The 20,014-nt window shown below is 42.6% G+C and overlaps 2 protein-coding genes across 6 annotated transcripts in view; both read left to right on the top strand.

Annotated features, from left to right (window-relative positions):
- MED20 (mediator complex subunit 20) overlaps positions 1 to 20,014 on the top strand; it is a 78,904-nt gene that overhangs the window by 8,470 nt on the left and 50,420 nt on the right. For 2 of the 3 annotated variants that reach the window (XR_007152029.1, XR_007152030.1), the window contains exons 4-5: positions 832 to 1,322; positions 12,199 to 12,280. Coding sequence is in view for 1 of the 3 variants with exons in the window: in XM_047857859.1 (XP_047713815.1) it covers positions 832 to 1,047 (216 nt within the window). In the remaining 2 variants the exon portion in view is untranslated. Of the gene's footprint in view, positions 1 to 831; positions 2,677 to 12,198; positions 12,281 to 20,014 lie in introns of those variants that run through there. The other variant, XM_047857859.1, reaches the window with a different exon arrangement.
- The window catches only part of USP49 (ubiquitin specific peptidase 49), an 81,593-nt gene continuing 73,808 nt past the window's right edge, over positions 12,230 to 20,014 (top strand). For all 3 annotated transcript variants that reach the window (XR_007152028.1, XM_047857845.1, XM_047857844.1), the window contains exon 1: positions 12,230 to 12,280. The gene's annotated coding sequence lies outside the window, so the exon portion shown is untranslated. The remainder of the gene's footprint in view (positions 12,281 to 20,014) is intronic.

The raw sequence follows: 20,014 nt of genomic DNA, 5'->3' as shown, positions 1-20,014 counted from the left end.
ACTTAAGAATGTAGAGATGTGGGGATAGATAAGGCCCACAAGGCATTCCAGGTAGAGTAAAGGGCCTTAGCAGGAATTACTACTTTGATACTCCAGGGACCTCTCGGGCCAAGATTTCCTGACCCCTTTCAGCTTGTGATACGCCTTGGATTTGCTGAGACCCACTGGGAACCCACTGTTCGCTTCTCCTTTATGTTTCCAACTTTGTGGTACAAATACATCCCAGTTATTTCTTTCCTCGTTTCCCTTTATGTTACTAATTATTTGTTCTGCCATCTGTCTGGTAAAAAATTAGGAGAAAGGAATGAGAAAGTCTAAGATGTATAATCTTTGGCCCCTGCCACATTGTTTGGGAAATTACTTCTTAGGGTCAGGTGGGGTCTATCTTGGGAGTCATGTTTGGTCTTGAAAAGATTTCAAATATGGGTATCTACTTTGCACACTATGGATATACACATACACACAGACATACAGTCACACTCACACAGACATATAAACACATTTTCCTGAGCTCTCCTGGGATCTTCATGCAACATACCAGAACATACAGTTCTGAGATCACCAGAAGGGGCCTGGGTCTTATGGGTTGGGCCGTAGCTTGGTAACTCCCAAGATGAGAATGTCTGAGATACCTAAAGGGAATGATGCTGGGTGTGTCGAATCCCTGGTGTTTGGGTTGACTGTTTCCTATGGATCAACACTGTGTTACAAGGTGTTTGTCTTTTGCTGGGGTTTGGGGAACATGGGAGCAGGGTGCAAGAGGTGCAAGAGAAGCAGGAGACCTTGTCCTTGCCCTCACTTACCTTTGTTCTCTGTTCTTTTGGTCTCCAGGTAGAGTATGGCCCCTGTGTGGTAGCTAGTGACTGCTGGAACCTGCTGCTCGAGTTTCTACAGAGTTTTCTAGGCAGCCACACACCAGGGGCTCCTGCAGTGTTTGGGAACAGACACGATGCCGTCTACGGCCCGGCAGACACCATGGCCCAGTACATGGAACTCTTCAACAAGATCCGCAAGCAGCAGCAGGTGCCCGTGGCTGGCATTCGCTAGTGGCTGGCAGCTGCCCAGCTGAGCTCTGCCACCAGGGGGACTACACAGGAGGAGCAGGTGCCGCCCCCCCAGAAATCCAGGGCAGACATGGAAGCTTCCCTCCCTCTTCCCAGCTGTGACTTTTGTTCTGGGGATTTGGACTCCCCTCCCCTGACCCTCACACACAGCCCCCCAGCAGCTGCTTCACCCCACGCCTTACTGGACTTGGCCTGTTCTCAAGAATGGTAATTATGAAGAGTGGAGAAGTGTGGAGCTTTCCTGCTTTAGGGGAAAAGGTAGGACAGGGCTGTCCCTGCCTAGTGTTGGTGGGGAAAGCAGTCTGTATCTCCAGCTGTTGAGGATTTGGCCAGTGGACAGGCTGGGCCGGGCTGTAATAAAGGCCTCTTCCTCTACTCCAGGGATGCGGTTGGGCCTCTCTTGGAGAAGGAGTAGAAGGCGTAACTTAGTGTGATGGCTATCATTTTCTGACCTGTTTGCTGAAGTGAATTGTGAGTTGACTTTTCTAGGGTGTTGCCTGAGTCCTTGGGAATCTCCCTCTGACATCTTTCCATTCTGTTGTGAATTAGATTAAGCCACAGGCTAAGCTGCTATAACAAAGAGAACCAAAAGTACAGTGGCTTTTAGCAGAAGTTTATTTTTTGCTCTTCAAATAGTACAGATGTAATCAGATGGTCCAGGACAGATTTAGCTGTACAAGGTCACCAGAACCTCAGCTTCCTTCTGTCTTGTTGTTCAGCCAGTCCTAGGTGTTGACCTTGCCCTCAAGGTCAAAGCAGACTCTTCGGCTCTGTGTCTACTATACACCAGGGAAAGAGAGAACAAAGCAGTTTCTTTTCAAAGGCTATGACCTGGAGTCTCTCAAATCAGTGTGGCCACACTCTGCTGAAAGGGACGCTGGGACACAAGCCCATTATTTGGGTGGCCATGTGTCCAGTTAAAACTCAGGAGCTTCTGTGACTAAAAGATGAAGCAGAAAATGGATGTGGGGGCCCAGTCAGGGCCCTCTGCTATGTGGAGCTCAATGGATATGCCCAGGAGTGGCTTTGGTTGCTATTTTGGAGAGCACCCCGTGTAATTAAGCCATTTGTTTACGAATTGCATTGGGATAGGGCTGATGCCAGAGTCGCTTTCGTGTTTAGCTGGCTTAGTCACCCTGGGCAGTCAATTCTGCGCCCCTCACCTAAGGGTTCACAGTTTCCTGAGCTCTTTGTCCTCATCTCATTTGAGCCTCCAAGCTTCTCCTTTGACTTACATTACCTGCTTACCCGACTCCTACCACAGAAATGTTCAGTTGGGCCAACATTGATATATCCAGTCAGGGACGGCCTTAGGACACATGTTACTGTACATACTACAGAGTTGTCCCCAAGGATTCTGCCCCTCATTGAAGGTACCAGAGAGCCATTATTTCGGATCTGAAGCCTCTACAATAAGAATTAGGTAGTGGTCATGTTTCCCTTTTAGCTTTGGCTGGCAGGAAGCTCAGTTTAACTTTGAAACTGCAGGACCTGCCATCTTCATTTTTTGTTCTCCTCCTCTGGCTTTTTTGTTTGTTTCTTTGGTTTTTGCTTCTTTAAATTGAGGTATGTTTTAGATGTCATTTACACACAATAAAATGCATAGATCTTCTGTTTTTGGCCTTCTGATTTATATTTGCTCTTGTCCAGCTTTATCTTTGTATTTTTCTGTAGGCTATCTCAAATCTTTTTTGAGATAGCATTTTGAATATAATGTATTTTTTTTTTAACTTTTTTTAACATTTTTTTTGAGAGACAGAGAGAGACAGAGGACAAGCAGGGGAGGGGCAGAGAGAGAGGGAGACACAGAATCTGAAACAGGCTCCAGGCTCTGGGCTGTCCCCATGAACTGTGAGATCATGACCTGAGCTGAAGTCGGATGCTCACTTTATAAATGAGAACTTAAATGCAGCCAGTAAATGGAGATGCGATATTTTGGGGTTTAAATCTGATGTTTTTCTTTCTATACCAGCCTGTCTTCCTAAATCTCCTTCCTTTGCTTCCAGATGCTTTGCCGCTCTCCCCATCTGTAGCCACCCCCAAAAGAACATAAACTGGGAAATTTCGGGGACCCTGCTAACATGTCACCTGGGTGGGTACCTTTGCCAGAGCCATGTAGGAATCTGCTAACCTCAGCTGTCAGAGTTATGCAGGGCAGCTGTAGAGCTCCTTTGGTTTTCCTTTACCATGAAATGGGGAGGTGGTGGCTCCCAAAGAGGTCACGCTGAGATGAGGCTGGAGTTGGGACCAGACTTCTGACTTGGGACTCCTGGCTACCACGATATGTCAAAGTGAGGCACCTGGGTGTCTATGGTGCCATGTCATTCCTCCAGTGTATATTGGACAAAAGCAGAACTAGCACTTTATTCCCTGGGATGAGGTTCAATTTTAAAGACAGAGTCCCTTTACAGGAACCATTAAGTTCTTCCACAAGTGATGCCTGCACATGGCAAGATGTGTGACAGCAGAAGGCAAAAAAAGCAGAAGGGATTTAGGGAAGCCCGTATTCCACTTGTGTCTAATCCATCTCTTGTATTCGTTAGTGGTTCCTGCTCTGGCTGTGTTTTCCACCGGTCTCCTGTGCTGTTGTGATTCTCTGTTCCCCTGTTCCCAGGCTGCCTCCCGCTTGCTTGCTTCACATCTTGAGTACCAAGTGGTCATCTCTCCTCCACCATCTATTGGTGTCCCTGCTCCACTGAAGGAATACCTAGAGACTGACCACTCCTCTCCTCCGCCAGGTCTGCCCCAACCCGGTGTGTCCAGTATTCATTCCTGAGGCTCCAGGAGGAGGTAGTGAAATTCTCTCCAAATCCTGGATGGTAAGGGGAGCAGTTAGAAAGTCCCACCTAAGCATGCTCTCAGGTGTCCAGAGTTGAGACTCTGAGAACATAGGAAGGGCAACAGGCTGAACATTTTCAAGATCTGGAGCTAGGCAGGACTGATATATGGCCTCACTGTCTCCCAGGTGCACACCTGGAATTCCCAGTATTGCCTTTCCCCTGTCACAGCCTCCCTCTCTGTACCTGCTGCTGTCTGGTCTCCATGGGCTGCAGGCCCCAATCACAAGTGCCATGTGGCATGGCTGAAACCAGTTGTGTTACAAGTGTGGTCCTCTCCTGGGGGTTGGTGTCCTTGGACTTTGAACAGTCTCTTCTTGAGGGTGGACTCTCCCCCAAGGTAGAGTTTCTGCCGTTGTGTAGAACATTCCAAAATCAGTCTGTTGGGTTACAAAGGACCCTTTATTTTTTTATTTTTTTATTTTTTCAACGTTTATTTATTTTTGGGACAGCGAGAGACAGAGCATGAACGGGGGAGGGGCAGAGAGAGAGGGAGACACAGAATCGGAAACAGGCTCCAGGCTCTGAGCCATCAGCCCAGAGCCGGACGCGGGGCTCGAACTCACGGACCGCGAGATCGTGACCTGGCTGAAGTCAGACGCTTAACCGACTGCGCCACCCAGGCGCCCCTACAAAGGACCCTTTAGCTCACCTAGTTTGACCATCGTTCAGGACTCAGAACTTTACATTATCCCCCCAGAGTTCATGCAACCTTGACTTGGCCTCATCTAGGGAAATCCCTTCCCTGTGTATTTATTTCATCTGTTTTCTCAGTGACTCTGAGACAGAAATGGAACAAAGCAGAACATACCTGTCCATTCCTTCCTGGATTGTGGAGACTGTATTGTGCTTAATGAGGGAGTTTATTATTAGTGCTGGAGTATGAGCAAATGATAACTCTGAAATAGCAGTACTAACTTCCAACAGCCTAACCCCCCCAATGGCAGTCCTGAGAGGCCTGAGATGCCTTGAAATCAGACACGGTTTTGTGTATATATATATGTGTAGTTTTGGGGGACTAGGATTTATAGGGTTCGTTAGAGTGTCTCAAAGATCTGTGGTCCAAAAAAGGATCTCTAAAAGAACAGCTTTTGAAAGGAAACATGAAGGCCAAGGTAAAGCAGATGGGAAATACGTCCTGCTGGCTTATTATGTGCAAGATCTTCCCCTGCCACTCGGACCTCTCCTCTGAGGTCTCATCCAGGGGTTTCCCTCCTTCATTTCATAGACCTTCAGGCCTTTCGGTCAGTCTGGAAAGCAGGACTGTGCCTATTCTTACCTTTCCTATTGGTTCCCCATTCTCCTTTTGTCTCTATGTACACATGCACACAACCTTTTAGAAGTGGGTAGGAGTGAATATGTATGAAGAATCTTTATAGCTTTCTCTGTGGCCCCAGGAGTTACTCTTCCATTATAACACACTCTGTGGGATCTGAAAATTATTCTGTTGTAATGGAATTTTGGCATAATGAGTATATTTTCATTGTTCAGAATGATGTGATTGATGAGGCAGAGAAATAGTTCCTCGTCTCTGTGATGAAATTAGCAAGTAAAAAAAAGTTCTTGGAACTCTTAGGGCAAAGATTCCTAACTCTCTTGCATTCTCTGTTTTATTTTCCATCACATACCTGCCCCATCAGATGGCATAGACCTGTTTTTTAAGGTTAATATGAATTCTGCTGAAATTTCTTTGGGGGCTTTAAAAAAGAGAATTTAGGGAGCACATTTATATATCTTAGACTGTCCCAAGGCAGAATTCAATATTAGAAATCTTTTGTTGTGTAGGAAAAGCAAAGCTAGGGATGTGGAGGTGACGGGTATTCTGAGGCAACTACTAAAGGAGAGAGAGCACCACTTTAGGACACGATTGGCCTGGTGCTGGCCATAGGACTGTTCTGAACTTACCAGGCAACTCCAAGTCAACTTGGCCTTTCTGGGTCTTATCAGTAAAGTGGGAAATAATGATGCCTACATTCCATGTTTCATAGGCTTGTTGAGGGGCTCAAGGGAGAATAGATGTCAAAAGCATTGTCGGCAAGGAGATGCCCTTTCTGCATTAGCATCTTTGTAATGGTGCTGAAGGTACTGGTATTTGGTTAGGATGGCTAAGATGGGATGTTATGGGGGTGCCTGGCTAACTCAGTAGGAAGAGCATGTGACTCTTGATCTCGAGTTGTGAGTTCAAACCCCACATTGGGTGTAGAGATTACTTAAAAATAAAATCTTAAAAAAAAAGTAAAAAGATGGGATGTTATGAGGTCATACTGCTTGGTGGCAGGTTACAATTCTCCTCCAGTGGAAAGAATGCTATTACAATAGAGAATGAGCAGTGAGGGAGGGTCCCAAGAAGGTATACATAGTACAGGTATATTTTTTTGTAGCCAGATCAGCGAGCACAGTTGTGTTGCCCATCTCTGGAGCATGGAACCCTGTTTTTAAAATTTATTCACAGTGATAAGATTTTGCTTGTTCTTCTACAACCTGAAGGAAAAGAGTCTGCTTAGGAAAAAAAAATGTTGAGGTACAATTGCCTATATACTCTTTGTGGAACACATCCATCCCTGTTTCCCCTCGGCTCCCAGGTCTTAGTTGTTCCTGTCTCTGAACTGTTTTTGTGTCGTACCATGTGTGTTGTGATCACATTTCATTACCAGTTGTGTCTTTAATGGAGGCTCAGTGCTCCTGATTCTATTTTGCATTCCTCATTAATGAACCACTGAAGCACTTAACTCTGAAGCTACACTAAAACCTTGTTAGCTCTGCTGCCGAGCCTTCTCATATTTGAATATCTAAAATAGCCTTCTTATTTCTGCTTCCATCTAATATACAATTCTCAAACTTTTTAGTCTCAGGACTCCTTGACACTTTTAAAAGTTCCAAAGAGCTTTAGTTTATGTCTATCTATTGATAGTTGCCTTATTAAAACTTATAACGAGGGGCGCCTGGGTGGCTCAGTCCGTTAAGCATCCAACTCTTGATTTCAGCTCAGGTCATGAGTTCCCATGGTTCATGAGATTGAGCCCCGCGTCGGGCTATGACTTCCAAAGTGAAATGAGTATTATTTTTTTTCAGTGAATGGCAGCGAAGAGTACTTTGATAGCATAATTGAGTGCTATTGACTTGAAATGTGCTCATTTTTGCCCGTTGTTACTTTTGTATCATTAGTGCAAATACCATAGTGGTGACAAAAGCAAATAATGTCTTATTATGAAAACAAGTTTGGTAGGGACCCTGTGGAAGAGTCTCAGGGCTCCACAGCACACTTTGAGAACCACTGATCCAATACATGCTCAGGGCATTGAGAATCTTTACGCCCTAGACTATGCTATTCTGAGAACACCCTTTCCTTTGGAAGTCTTAAGTGGCTCCGAAACCTTTCACTCAAAAGCACCTATTACCCATTAGGCACTTTGTTAAGGAATTAACATTGGATAAGATACAATCTAATCTCCAATAATTGGAGGGGGTTGCAGAGTAAGGGGAGAAAAATTGATAATTGAGTTACAATGTAAGGTAAGAATTTTAAAAAGAAATTAAAGACAACAAAAGGAATGCTAAATTTTAGATTTTACTTTGAGCTCTTGAACCACATGGCAGATCTTCACCAAATCAAATCAATCAAGGTCCTTTCCTTCCATCATCAAACCTCTTTAAAATGTCCAGGGTAATTACCTTTGAACACGTTTTTACACTTAAGCACGCTTGGCTGCAGACATTGTGGTTTCATGCTTACACATGCACTCGCTGTTTCTCCCTTCTTATTTTGTTTAGCTTTTGTGCTTCTCTACTTCATATTGACAGGTGTGCAGCCTTGAACCAGTGTAGCTGATAACCCATATTTATTTCTTTTCCTTGTCCTTCTATTTACATGTAAGACTTTACCTGCTTTAGCCTTGTGTTGGGTGATGTAACCGTGTTGGTGTGTTGTTTGTAATTTGTGCGGGGGGGGGGGGGGGTAACGTCAGAACAATGCAGCCTCTGGAGGAAGCCTTTTTAGAGGCAGAAAAGCCTAGTAGAAATCGTCGCTGTTGTTTTCTTGTGGTCTCCGTCCCGACAATCTGCTGAATTTAAGTCTTTGGCTGTGAACCTCTTCCTTGGGGGATTTCCATAAAACAGCTGGGTCCCGCCTGGGTCATCAGTGGCAAAAGTCAGACACGTGCTTACTCGTCTGGGAGCCAATAGTAACTTTGGCAAACGCTGCCTCAGGAAACCCCCAAGTTCGGAGGCTGCTTCTTTCGGAAAGGCACAGTTAGCAATAACTTAGTCTTTTAACATAACAAAACAAAAAAGGAGACCAAATAGTGAGAAAGGTTTCCCCCCTTGGCAGTGGGGACAGATGTTAAAGGAGCTTCAAAAAATGTGCGGGGAACTAATGTAGAATTCCTTCACTGCTCCGCGGGCTGAAGTGCCGTTGAGAAGGGGGCGGAGATGGGCTCGGAGAGTCGCTGGCCCTTTAAGGAGGAGGGACAGCCTTAAGACTCTGTACCTTTAAGAGTCTCTTTGTCTGGAAACCTCCTTATTTACCCTTCTGTGCTTCAACCAAACTTCGACCCGCGATTCACAACGCCCCTCTACGCCGCCGCCCGTTACGCCAGGCTCAAATTGGCCACACGTTGGTGGCTAACCCTAAACTTTGCGCCCGCGGCGCGAACCCTCGGAGAGGCAGTCTGTGTCGTGGTCTGGGCCCAGCGCTGCGCCGTTGGCGCAATGCGGGGCCCGGGGGCGGGGCTCCGACGGGCGGACCAATGGCAGGGCAGGGGGCGGGGCCGGGTTCGGTTGTCTCGCGCCCTGGTGACAGCTCGCGCGTGCTGATGATGGCGGTAAATAGAGGGGGGTCAGGGAGGGGGCGGAGGAGGTAGGGAGGCAGCCAAGGGGGTAGCTCCAGGGGGTGGGGGGACTGGGACCGGGGAGGACGCGACGGCCAGGGAGCCCATTCTAAGACTCGGAGGCGGGGACAGGAGTCTCCGGCACACTGGCCCTCCCCTTTAAAGAAGCCAAATCCTCACACACCGGGTGAGGGGCGACAAAGGCGGCGCGCGCCTTGCGGGCGGGAGGAGCGGCGGCAGGGGGCGGGACCGCGGCGCCGGCGGGCTGGGGGGCGCCCGGGGCGGGGGCCAGCGGAGGCGAGAGCCGGCAGACGGGGCGGGCCGGCGCTTTATTTTGGCGGGGTGGGCGAAGACTGGGTTGAGGGTTAAAAAAAAAAAAAAAAAAAAAAAAAAAGGCTTGAGGGGAGAAGCGAAGGAAGGCTCGGGGGCGGTTGGGGGGAACGGGTCTAAGAATGAGATGAGAAGGATTAAGGGGAGAAAGGGTTAGAAGGCTGGGAGAAGAGGAGTGAGAAAAAGCCAGCCAAGGAGGTAGGAAGGAGGCAAAACCCAGGGTGGGTGTTCAGGAAGCCGGCCGGGAATGAGGTTCGGCAGACCGAGGCTGGGGTTAGGTGTTAAGAGCACAGGTTGGAGGAGGAGAGCTTTGTAGGGGATCGTGACAGGGTGAGGGTGCTGGGGTAAGAGTTGGAAGTGGAAGGCAAGGAGGGGCAGAGCTGGGGTGATAGTTGGGAGTAGAGGAGAGAGAGTGATTAAGAGCCAGACGTGACAAGGGTGTGAACTAGTGCAGAGCGAGAGGAGCTGGAGGACTAGGACCCGCGGTGGGGTGGGAATCGTGAGGTTCTGAGAAAGGTATGGGTTAGTGGGTGGGCGATGGGTGTAAATTCTTGAAAGTGAGGGCGGGTGAATGAGACACTGGACGAGTACCAGGTGGAGTTAGGAATAAGCGTAGTGGAAGGGTGAAAGGAAACCGGGATGAGAGGTGGGGCGTTAATAGGACAATTCTGGGACCAGACAAGCTGAAAGGAGAAGAGAGTAAGGGTGTAAAGAAGTGATGGCGGGCTGGGACAGGGTGACGGGGGAATTGTGTTAATTGACGAGGTTTAGCCAGATCCAAGGTAAAAACAATGAGGTGGAGAGACAGGGCTGAAAGCGGATGGTGAGAGGAGCAAGGAAGAGCTGGGCCCCGGGATTTCAAGGATGAGATGGGGTGTAAGGGAAGAGAACAGGGTTAAGGGAAGCTGGGAGAAGTCCTGCTGGAGGAAGAACTGGGCTAGCCTGCACAGGGGTGGGAGTCAGATGTGCATGTTGTGGGGAGATGCTACGGAAGGTCTGCATGGGTCAGGGCACAGGTGCTGTAGTGAAGGACCAAGTGTAGGGAGCCTTTGGTGCAGAAGAGGAGGAACCATGGTGAGTGAAAAGAGACCTAGAGATAGGGGTAAAAACTGGAAAGTCAGAGTGGACGTGGGGGGGGGGGGGGTCGTGTGCAGGAAGGGAATTCTTTGTTGAGAAGAGAACTGTTAAGTGTGTTGAAATTGTGAGTTCTTTTGTCCATAAAAGTAGGAAATTCCAGAAACCTTTTTTCCCCTTCAGGGTATCTTGAATCTACTTCTACCCTTCATTGCTTTTAATTCGACTTTCATGTCCACTTTGAAAAGATGAGACCCATTTTGATTTGATTTTGTTCTTCTGTGAATGATGAAGCGTCAGCTCAGTGCTGAAAACCTCTGCATTTTGCTAGTGTTGTGATAATGGGAATACGGGTTGTATTTATGTACAGTGTGGCTGTGCCTATGTGGTGTGATAGTGTTGTTGTAGGAGGGTTGTACCTGACAGCACTGGGCAGAGTGCTTTATCGACAACATTTCCATTTTCAATGGAGTGCCCGCTGTTGTGGAGATCGAGAAAGATGAACATCTTTTTGTTTTGATTAATCAACTAGATTTCTGCGTAATTGTTTTTTGGTGGCTGGAGAATATTGAGAAATCATTTCAGAAGAAGGCAGATAAACCAACTGGGGAAGTTTGCTGGGGAAGAGATTTAAATCCAGACTGTGAGGGCTTTGAGTTCCTAAGCTGCCTTTAGCTTTATGTGGGACATTTCACACTATAGTAAGTAACTCACCCATTTAACTAAATGGAGTAAAGAAAGGGAGATTTGTAGAATAGTGGAGGATTTTAGAGTTGGGACTTCTTTTCTGGGTTAAATAATGAGTTTATAGGTAATTTTTATCATGAAAAAGCCTCTATATGGTAATGCAAGCTGGAGCCCTGGACAGCTCCACTGGCTCTCCTGTTTTGTGGTTGTGAATAAAGAAGGCCGTATTAATATTAATTTCCAAGAAGCTTTTGATTTTTAAGACACTTCTGGAAATTAAAAGGTAGTTGAGAAATTTGGGACAAAATTTAGATTATTCCTACTGTTTTGTTTTGATGACTTTTATTCTGAAGCTTTTACATTTAGCTAAGAATATGACCGATTATTACTTTTTATTTGATGGTGCTGTAATTTAGGATAGCTATCATTAACAAGGAAAAATGCAAACTGATCTTGAGAATCTTACTTGAGGTTATTTCATTAGTGTCAGATACACAAAGAAATTTTTTTTCAAAGTTGTGTAAATTTTGAATTACCACTGTTTTGTGGGTGTCTGTGTAAATAGCAATGATTAGACTGGTGGCATTTGTAACAGCAAAATTATGTTTTGATTAGTGGGTATCAGAAACACTGGTTATTAATCTATGTCAATAACTCAGAACCTAAAATCTATTTGGATTCAGCTGCTGTGTTCATGGAATCTGGATTCTCGTAAGCAGATGTTCAAGATGACTCCATTGATTTTGTAATTTAACAGGAAATTTTTAAAAAATTACTATTTTTGCTGCTCAATTTCAAGAGGATCAGTCTGAAATGTGAAGTTTCAAATTTAAAAGTAACTTTTCTATGAGGTAACTGTTTCTGTAGGATGTTCGCACATATTCCCTTGCTGTCTGCATTATGTTAGGCATTACTATTAGGTTTCACCCTGTTTATGGTATTGACATTTTTATAGTGTAGTTGTTTTATACACGATGTCTTTATATAAATTATTTTAGACTTATGTGATGTTGATGAAAAAGAAAATAGATGAACTATACGGTCATCCAAGGGAAAGAGTCCATTAGGGTCCTGTCTTTTGTTTCTATATGCTGCTATAGTGTGCTAAATCACTAATTCTCATTGAGAATGGTTATTGCTCTGTTGATATTTCTAAAACTGAAAATGGACAATCTTTTAGTTCAAATAATACTGTTGATCAATAAGGACTCCCAATGATAAATGTAAGCTTTATTTTCATTTGTTTATCAAGTAAATTCTACTCAACTGAACTTTATTTTGGTCATAATCTTATTTGTTAAGCAAAAAACGTTTAAGTTATTTGTTTGGATTTGAATGAAGAGGTTGTATGTACTTAAATGTTTTTCTGATTAATCGTAGATTCTTTGGATGGGAAGAGACCTTGAAAGGACCTCTAGTTTATCCTGCAACTTCAGTCAATATCCCACTTAAATCATCCCAGGTAGATAAACATTTATGCTATTTTCATAAATCTTCAGAGATAATGTGGCAACCTCTGTAGCTAATCTTTTCCAGTATTTAATTATTTTCTCTATTAGGACAATCTGCCTTCTAGCTAGCATGCACCTAATGCTGTAATTTTGTTTGTTCTCTGTTGCCTCATTCTCAGTTGAGTAAAAATATTTGCTTACTATAATATTAAGTAGACTCTAGTTCTTCATAAACTTAATAATAGTAGCTGCCCATGTATATACTTTTATGCCAGCCACCGATGTAAGCTCTTTGCAGACTGTAACTCATTTACTACTCGCAGCAATCCTGTGAGGTTGGCACTATCACTGTTCCTGTTTTACATGTGATGAAATAAAGACTCCTTCAGATTAAAGGACTTTTAATCATTTAATAAAACCTCAAGGTTACACTCAGACATTTCATTTCTTTCTTTCTTTCTTTCTTTCTCTCTTTCTTTCTTTCTTTCTTTCTTTCTTTCTTTCTTTCTAGAATTCTACCAAGTGGTGGGCATAAGATTTGAACCTTGGCATTTTGCAGGCAGTCTGTGCTCTGGTATTACCTCTACTTGACTGTTGTGAGGTGATCCGTTAGCATGCTCTTCTCCAGATTAAACAGTGTTAGTTTATTTTATCCCTTAAACTGTTTTGTTTGCCAATCCTTAAATTATCCCTGTGGTTCTGTTATTAACCTTTCTTCAGTAGCTTTCTAGGTGGGGAAACTGGGACAAACACCAGAAGGGCTATATCTAATGCAAAGATTACATCCGGATTCTTACATGCCCTTGTGTTTTCATTAAAAAGTTGCATTCATAAGACAACCCAAAACCAATAAAATGCCTGACTGCACTGCAGATAAATGGTTAGCTATCTACCTTTTTCACATAAAAAAAGGACTTGTTATAAACCATACAGGTTTGCAGTTGAGGGATTGTTGCCCATTGAGGAAAAGCGGAACTCCAATTTTAGTGCAGATATCCATAAGCAAAATCTGTTCAGACTCTGGTTTTTCACTGTCTTCTCTTTATGCGTGTCTGTGTAAGTAATATATTATGTATATTTATGTATGCTTTAATTTGGTTAAACAAATTGGACCACTCTTTTTTTTATTAAGACTTTTTTTTTTTTTTTTTTTTACTTTTGAGAGAGAGAGAGAGTGCGAACAAGCGAGTGCGACTCGGGGAAGGGCAGAGAGAGAGGGAGAGACAGAATCCAAAGCAGGTTCCAGGCTCTGAGCTGTCAGTCCAGAGCCTGATGGCAGGGCTCGAACCCATGAACTGTGAGATCATGATCTGAGCTTAAGTCAGATGTTTAGCTGCCTGAGCCACCCAGGTACCCCAGGACTTCGTTTGTTTAGAGCAGCTTTAGGTTCTTAGCAAAATTGAGAGGAAGGTGCAGAGGTTTCCTATATACCACCATCCCCACACATGCAGAGCCTCCCCCATTATCAGCATTCCTCACCAGAGTGGTTCATTTGTTATAGTTGATCCACTTATTTTTTAAAATAACTAATAATTAGTGTTTACTAAGTGCCCAGCATGAGCTAAGTATGTGAATTGTTTGAAACTCTCAACAGCCCTGTGAGAGAACTTCTATTGTTAATACTCTTTGTGTGTGTGTGTGTGTGTGTGTGTGGCTTGTGATAATTTGTACAATGTTTCAAGCTTATGGAAAAGTTGCAAAGATGCTACAAGGAACTTCTCTATACACTTACTCACATTTACCAATTGTTTTCATTTTGCCCCATTTGCTTTATCATTTTCTTTCACTAGAGTATCTTTCAAGCAAATTTGAAAAAAAAAAAGTGGATAGGAAGGCCTTAATTTTCAAAAGAAAAGGGAAGAATCTTTGAATGTATCAGCAAGTTAGTATGTTTGATTTTAGTTAATCTTCTGAAGCAAAGGAGTCTCAAGGTTGGATTGAGAGTGGATTTGGGGGGTTTATGTTTTATTTTCTTCAGTGTGTTTTGAAAAACATTCTTTTACCTGTGAACAACAAGTTTATAGGCCCCTCCCTCATCAGCAACAACCGTGTCTTGGTGTACAACTCTGTTGGGGACCTTCTTAGTACCTGGCAGGTTGTGTTCACACACAAGGGCATCCTCAGGATGTGATAGCTTTTAATGATGTATGGGTGATTATTATGTGAAGACAGGAGCCATCATCACCATGACTGCAACATATTTAGGTGAAATACGTATACTGAGGATCTTTACGTAGCATCAAGGAGCTGGAAGAAATCTAAGTACAAAATGCACTTCCTTAAGAACATTGGTTGCAATTAATACAGATAGATGTGCCTCATGGTAGAGGGATGAATATAAATATCTTAACATACTATTACCTTCACCCAAAATAAACTCAAATTTTGGTAGTCATTTCAGTTGTCATCATATAAGGAGATTTAACTGACCCCATCCCTGCTACTATCTTCCAGCTCATCCTCAATTGTTATTAAAATGGTAGCCAGTCCATTTCCTAAAAGCATGAGCTGCAAAATGAGGCCTGTTCAATTTCAGTGAAGGGACTATTAGCTGTATTCCGATGTATGTAAAATACAGCACTTGTCGGCTCCCCACCCCCAACTCTTTAAATGATCATCGAAGCTATGAGATATAGCTCCTTATTAAAGCTGATTGTAATAATTAGAAACACTTAGCTTTCATAAGGATGAGAAAATTACAAATTATTTGGAAAGCATTCTTTCCAGTCATACATTATTGTTTCTGAGACATGGGCAGTTTTTAAAGACTATAATGCTGTTTCTTTGCCATTTACATGTTAATAGAAGTCTGAAAAGTAAGGCACTCTTCTGAAATTTTCAGGGTTGTTTTTATTATATGTCAGGCTGTAAACAGCATCCTGTGACAGGTATTTTCTCTCTTTGTCTTCTATTGAGCTAATTAGTAATTTACACTCTAGGAGCATCTCTTCCAGCCTCACTGTGTGAAAATGCCTGCTACTGTGTGCCTTCCGTGCAGCCTGGGCTGGCAAATGATTTGGGGGCAGATGTTGGTTACCACATCAGAAGGATCAAGGATAAAATGTATTTTTTTCTTATGTTTTTATAAATGTACAGGGTTTTGTATATGCACTGCGACCGTCTCACTGGCCACTCCGCCCCCATTCAAAGAGGAATGTTATAACCTCCTGTAATCCAGAGCTACTATCCTTGATTCAGTTTTGGATTGTTGTCTGTTCTGTCCCCCACCCCCACCCCAACATTGTGGGATTTGGGAAGGATTAGCAGGACAGCCTGGCAGAGTTCAGAGCCCAGGAAGCTAGTCTTCATTCCTCCCTCCCATTGTCAGAATACAGAGCGTCTTGTTGCCTTTAGAACCCAGCAGTGCTTCTCTCATTGGGCAAGTTGGGTGAGGGGTGGGAGCGCAGCTCTTTTGTTAGTGAGTTAGGGGGATGCTTTCATATGATACTTGTATTTCTCCAAGGGAAGGATAGGTCCTACCTCTGTGTCAGCTTTTCAAAATGCAACCATGAGTGACCAAAAGATAATTTATAGCCTGGCTTTAGCACTTTGTCACACTGGTATTCTGCTCTTTCCTGCCCCCTGCTCTATCTCTTTCTGCCAGTCTCTGACATGGGAAAGAGGATGTGTAGTATCTGTCATGTGCTTGTGGGTCCAGGCCATGTGGACATAGTAAAGTAGCAAGAGTTTTTTGACTTTGAAATAAAGTCTTAAGTATCAGTTTGTTCTATGAAGAATATAAATTTTATTTTATTATTAAAAAAAAAATTTTTTTGACATTTATTCATTTTTGAGAGATAGAGACAGAGCATGAGCGGGGAAGGGGCAGAGAGAGGGAGACACGGAATCCAAAGCAGGCTCCAGGCTCCGAGCTGTCAGCACAGAGCCCGGCGCGGGGCTTGAACTCACGAACTGCGAGATCATGACCCGAGCTGAAGTCGGATGCTCAACCGACTGAGCCACCCAGGCACCCCACGAATATAAATTTTAATTGAGAATTAAAGAAAGAGTAGTGAGGGGTTTACTGATACATCAGTTTTGAGCCAAAACCTTTCTAGAATGCTAGATAATTTGTGATACTTAGTTTTGCAATTATAGATACTAATTTATCAGGATAATAAGGTCTAAGTCAGTGTTAGAGCTAATTAGAGTCTCTCTGACAAAAATTGTTTCCTGGAGGGGGCCACAAAGAAAATTAGGTAAGAAAATGTGTGAATAGCTCACTTCGGCCATCATTGCTAATAGCATTATAATCATAGACATCTAGCCCTTGACAGTGAATCGGCATTCATGAACAGAAGACATCACATTTATGTAAGCATTTATAGAGTATTTGGGAGCTTCATTAGTGTTTTGTTTTCACAATCTAGAATGTTTAGAATATCCCTATGGATGGGCCATTGCTAACATCTACTTCTCTTACTCCTCTTTCTGTGTTCTAATACAATTACGTATATTAGTTGTCTTAATTATATTGGATGTTCATGGCTAGACACTAATTATACTCTTGTGCTTTAACCTCTAAAAGAGGTCGAAGGTCAGATTGATAAGCAACATTTCATACAAAACAAAATATCATTGAAGTAGGCATCACACACAGGAGTGTCATGAGTAAGTAAAGATGACAAAGTGAATACCTGACTATGGAATTAAATATACCCTTAAAAGAAACAACATTTCTGAATATATGGCGTAGCTTGAAGAAATGATAACTGTATTTCAAGTGAAAGGTAAGTGTGCTTTAATGGAGAGATCAAACTCATTTGTGATTGGCATCATTGTCTGTTCCACACTTAAGGCCCAGATTGGTCAAATATTACCAGTCTCCCCAGTTCCTCTGTTAATGTGCTTCTTGAATTGTTTTTCTCCATAGTTAGTTCAGCTTAGCCTACAACTAATAATAAATTCAAAATCTATTTAAGCTGTAAGTTCAGTAATCCTAATCATTTAAATAAATATAAAATAAAACATATAATTGCCACTTTTTACCTATCAGATTGGAAGGTTATGGTAACCAGTAGTGGATAAGGATGTGGGGAATTTGGGGGGTGCCTGAGTGGCTCAGTCGGTTAAACATCCGACTTTTGATTTTGGCTCAGGTCATGATCTCATGGTTGGTGAGATTGAGCTCTGTGTCGGGCTCTGTGCTGACAGTGTGGAGCCTCTTGGGATTCTCCCTCTCCCTCTCTCTCTGCCCCTCGTCACGTGCTCTCTTTCTCTCAAAATAAAGAAATAAACTTAAAAAAAAAGGATGTGGAGAAGTTGGAACTCTTACACACTGTTGATGGGAATGTAAGTTTCCTTGGAGGTAAATCTGACAAGTCTATTGGAATTTAAAATGTGCTTACCCTGTGACCCAGCAATTCCACTTCTAGAAATTTGTCCTGTGGATATATTCATACACTTGCATGAAAAATATGAATACAAAGTTTTTCTGTATAGCATTGTTTGTTATAGCAAAAAAAAAAAAAAAAAAATGACATGTGATGGTTCCACACAATGGAATACCATTAAGCTGTTAGGAATGCAGTGGATCTCTGTTTGCTAATATAGAAAGACATCCACTATTAAATATTATTTTCTTTTACTTATTTATTTTAAATACACTTAGAAGCTCTTATTTATGTATGTATGTGATCTCTATACCCAGGATGGGGCTTAAACTCATGACCCTGAGACCAAGAGTCGCGTGTCTACCAACTGAGCCAGAAAGGTGTCTCTGTTATATTTTTATTTATATTTATATTTTTACTTTTTAAATTATGTATGTGTGTGTGTATTTAAAATATTTATTTATTTATTTTGAGAGAGAGAGTGAATAGGTGAGGGAAGCAGAGAGACAGAATCCCAAGCAGGCTCTGTGCTGTCAGTGCAGGGCCCAACATGGGGCTCAATCTCAGGATCTGCGGGATCATGACCTGAGCAGAAATCTAGACTTGGACACTTTGACTTAGCCACACAGGCGCCCCTTATTTTTTTAATGTTTATTTATTTATTTTGAGGGCATTTTCCTAATTGTTTTCTGTAGGTCTTAAAGCTTTTTTGTCCCTCATTTCTCTTCCATCTGTTTTGTTGATTTTTGTATTGGTATGTTTTATTCCTTTCTCATTTCCTTAACTCGCTTAATTTTCCTAACTTTGCTTAACTGACTGAGCCACCTAGGCGCCCCTAAACTATATTTTTTAAAAAGTCATGTTACAGAACAGTATGTGTAGAATATTTCTATTTTCATAAACTGTAAGGACTGTTATTGAGGTATTCCCTTTTTTCAGAGAAGGTATTCACTTTTTACGCTATATGCTTCTATAATGTTTACTTTCAATAAGCATGTGAGGAAGGGGTTAACTGAGAACATCTTCATTTGAGAATTTTCTGTAGTAGTAGGGGAGGAGAAGGAAGCTGGGTAGAGAAAAGAACCGCTCCATTCATATGAGATATATCAGTCAAGTTTTTGAGTCAGAACTGAGGCCTGGATTGGCAGAAAGGGAGATATAATGGGATTGAGACCATTCTGTGGAGGTTTTAAAGGCAATGATAAAGAGCCTGCATTTGATGTGAAAAATGATCTATAAAATGGAAATGATAATGGTACCTAGTCCATTGGCAGTGACTGACATACAGTAAGTGTTCATTGTTCGCTATTATTATTGAATAAAAATGCATTATCTTTTGTAAGCCTGAATAAATTAATGTGTGGTCTTTTATTCTGTGTGCTGAAGATTCTGCTGACCCCTCTGACAGACCGCGTAGCTTGTGTGTTTTTCCAGTGGTGCTGATGGTTGGCTCAACCATCAGCGTTCTTCACCGTTCATCCTCCCACCTACCAACTGTTAGTATCAAATACTGAAGGGCTACAATTTTACCTAGTATTTACTTTAAATGTTTACTTATTTTGAGAGAGAGAGACAGAGAGGGAGGGTCAGGGAGAGAAGGAGAGAGAGAATCCCAAGCAGGTTCCATGCTAACTGTGAGATCATGACCTGAGCTGAAATCATGAGTCAGACGCTTAACCAACTGAGCCACTCGGGTGCCCCCTGACAGTTCACAATTTTAGAGCTTTAGACATAGGATGCCCTCCAAGTTGCTTTTGGTTTTGTTTACCAGTGTTATCTTGTATACTAGTTAACATTTGGGGGTTGGAAAAAAAAGAGGGGAACAGGTAATTTGGGTGGAAAACATCTTTTCTATGCCCATGGGATTTGGACTAGATAATGTCACTTTGCACTGAATGTGTTCATCAGTTTTTGTTAGCAGCACAGTGTAAATGAGCATATTAGCTACAACACCTACATTGGCAGCCAGCAGTCTGCTTGTGAATTCTTTTAGAAAACGGAAATCTGGCAAGAAGTGTTCCTGAGCAGTTGAAATATCTTTGGAAAAATTATGTAGAACAAATAAAGTAGAAAAAAAATTCTCCTCCAAAAAAATTGTTTCACCACTGAAAGCCATGAGAAAAGATGTTTTACTTGTGGATTGAGATGTGACAGTGTAATTTGGTAGGACTTCAGAGTTCATTCTGTATTTCAACCTTTCATATAAGTTTGTCATTTAAAGAGTTTGAAGGTATATTCATATTTCATGAAAAAAATTTACAAAACTATTTTAAGAACGATGAATTTCTCACTTTATAGTATACATATTCTAATGTAAATTCTTTTTCCTTTCCACTTCCAGTTAAAATGTATCTTAAAGCATATGTCTTTTTGAGGTTTTAAGATAAAAACCTTCAGCAGAAATAACAAGAA

This window comes from Prionailurus viverrinus, chromosome B2, assembly GCF_022837055.1.
Source record: "Prionailurus viverrinus isolate Anna chromosome B2, UM_Priviv_1.0, whole genome shotgun sequence".
NCBI classification, from domain to species: Eukaryota; Metazoa; Chordata; class Mammalia; order Carnivora; family Felidae; genus Prionailurus; species Prionailurus viverrinus.
The sequence above is the reverse complement of the archived record's forward strand: the minus strand, read 5'-3'. Positions and strand labels throughout refer to the sequence as shown.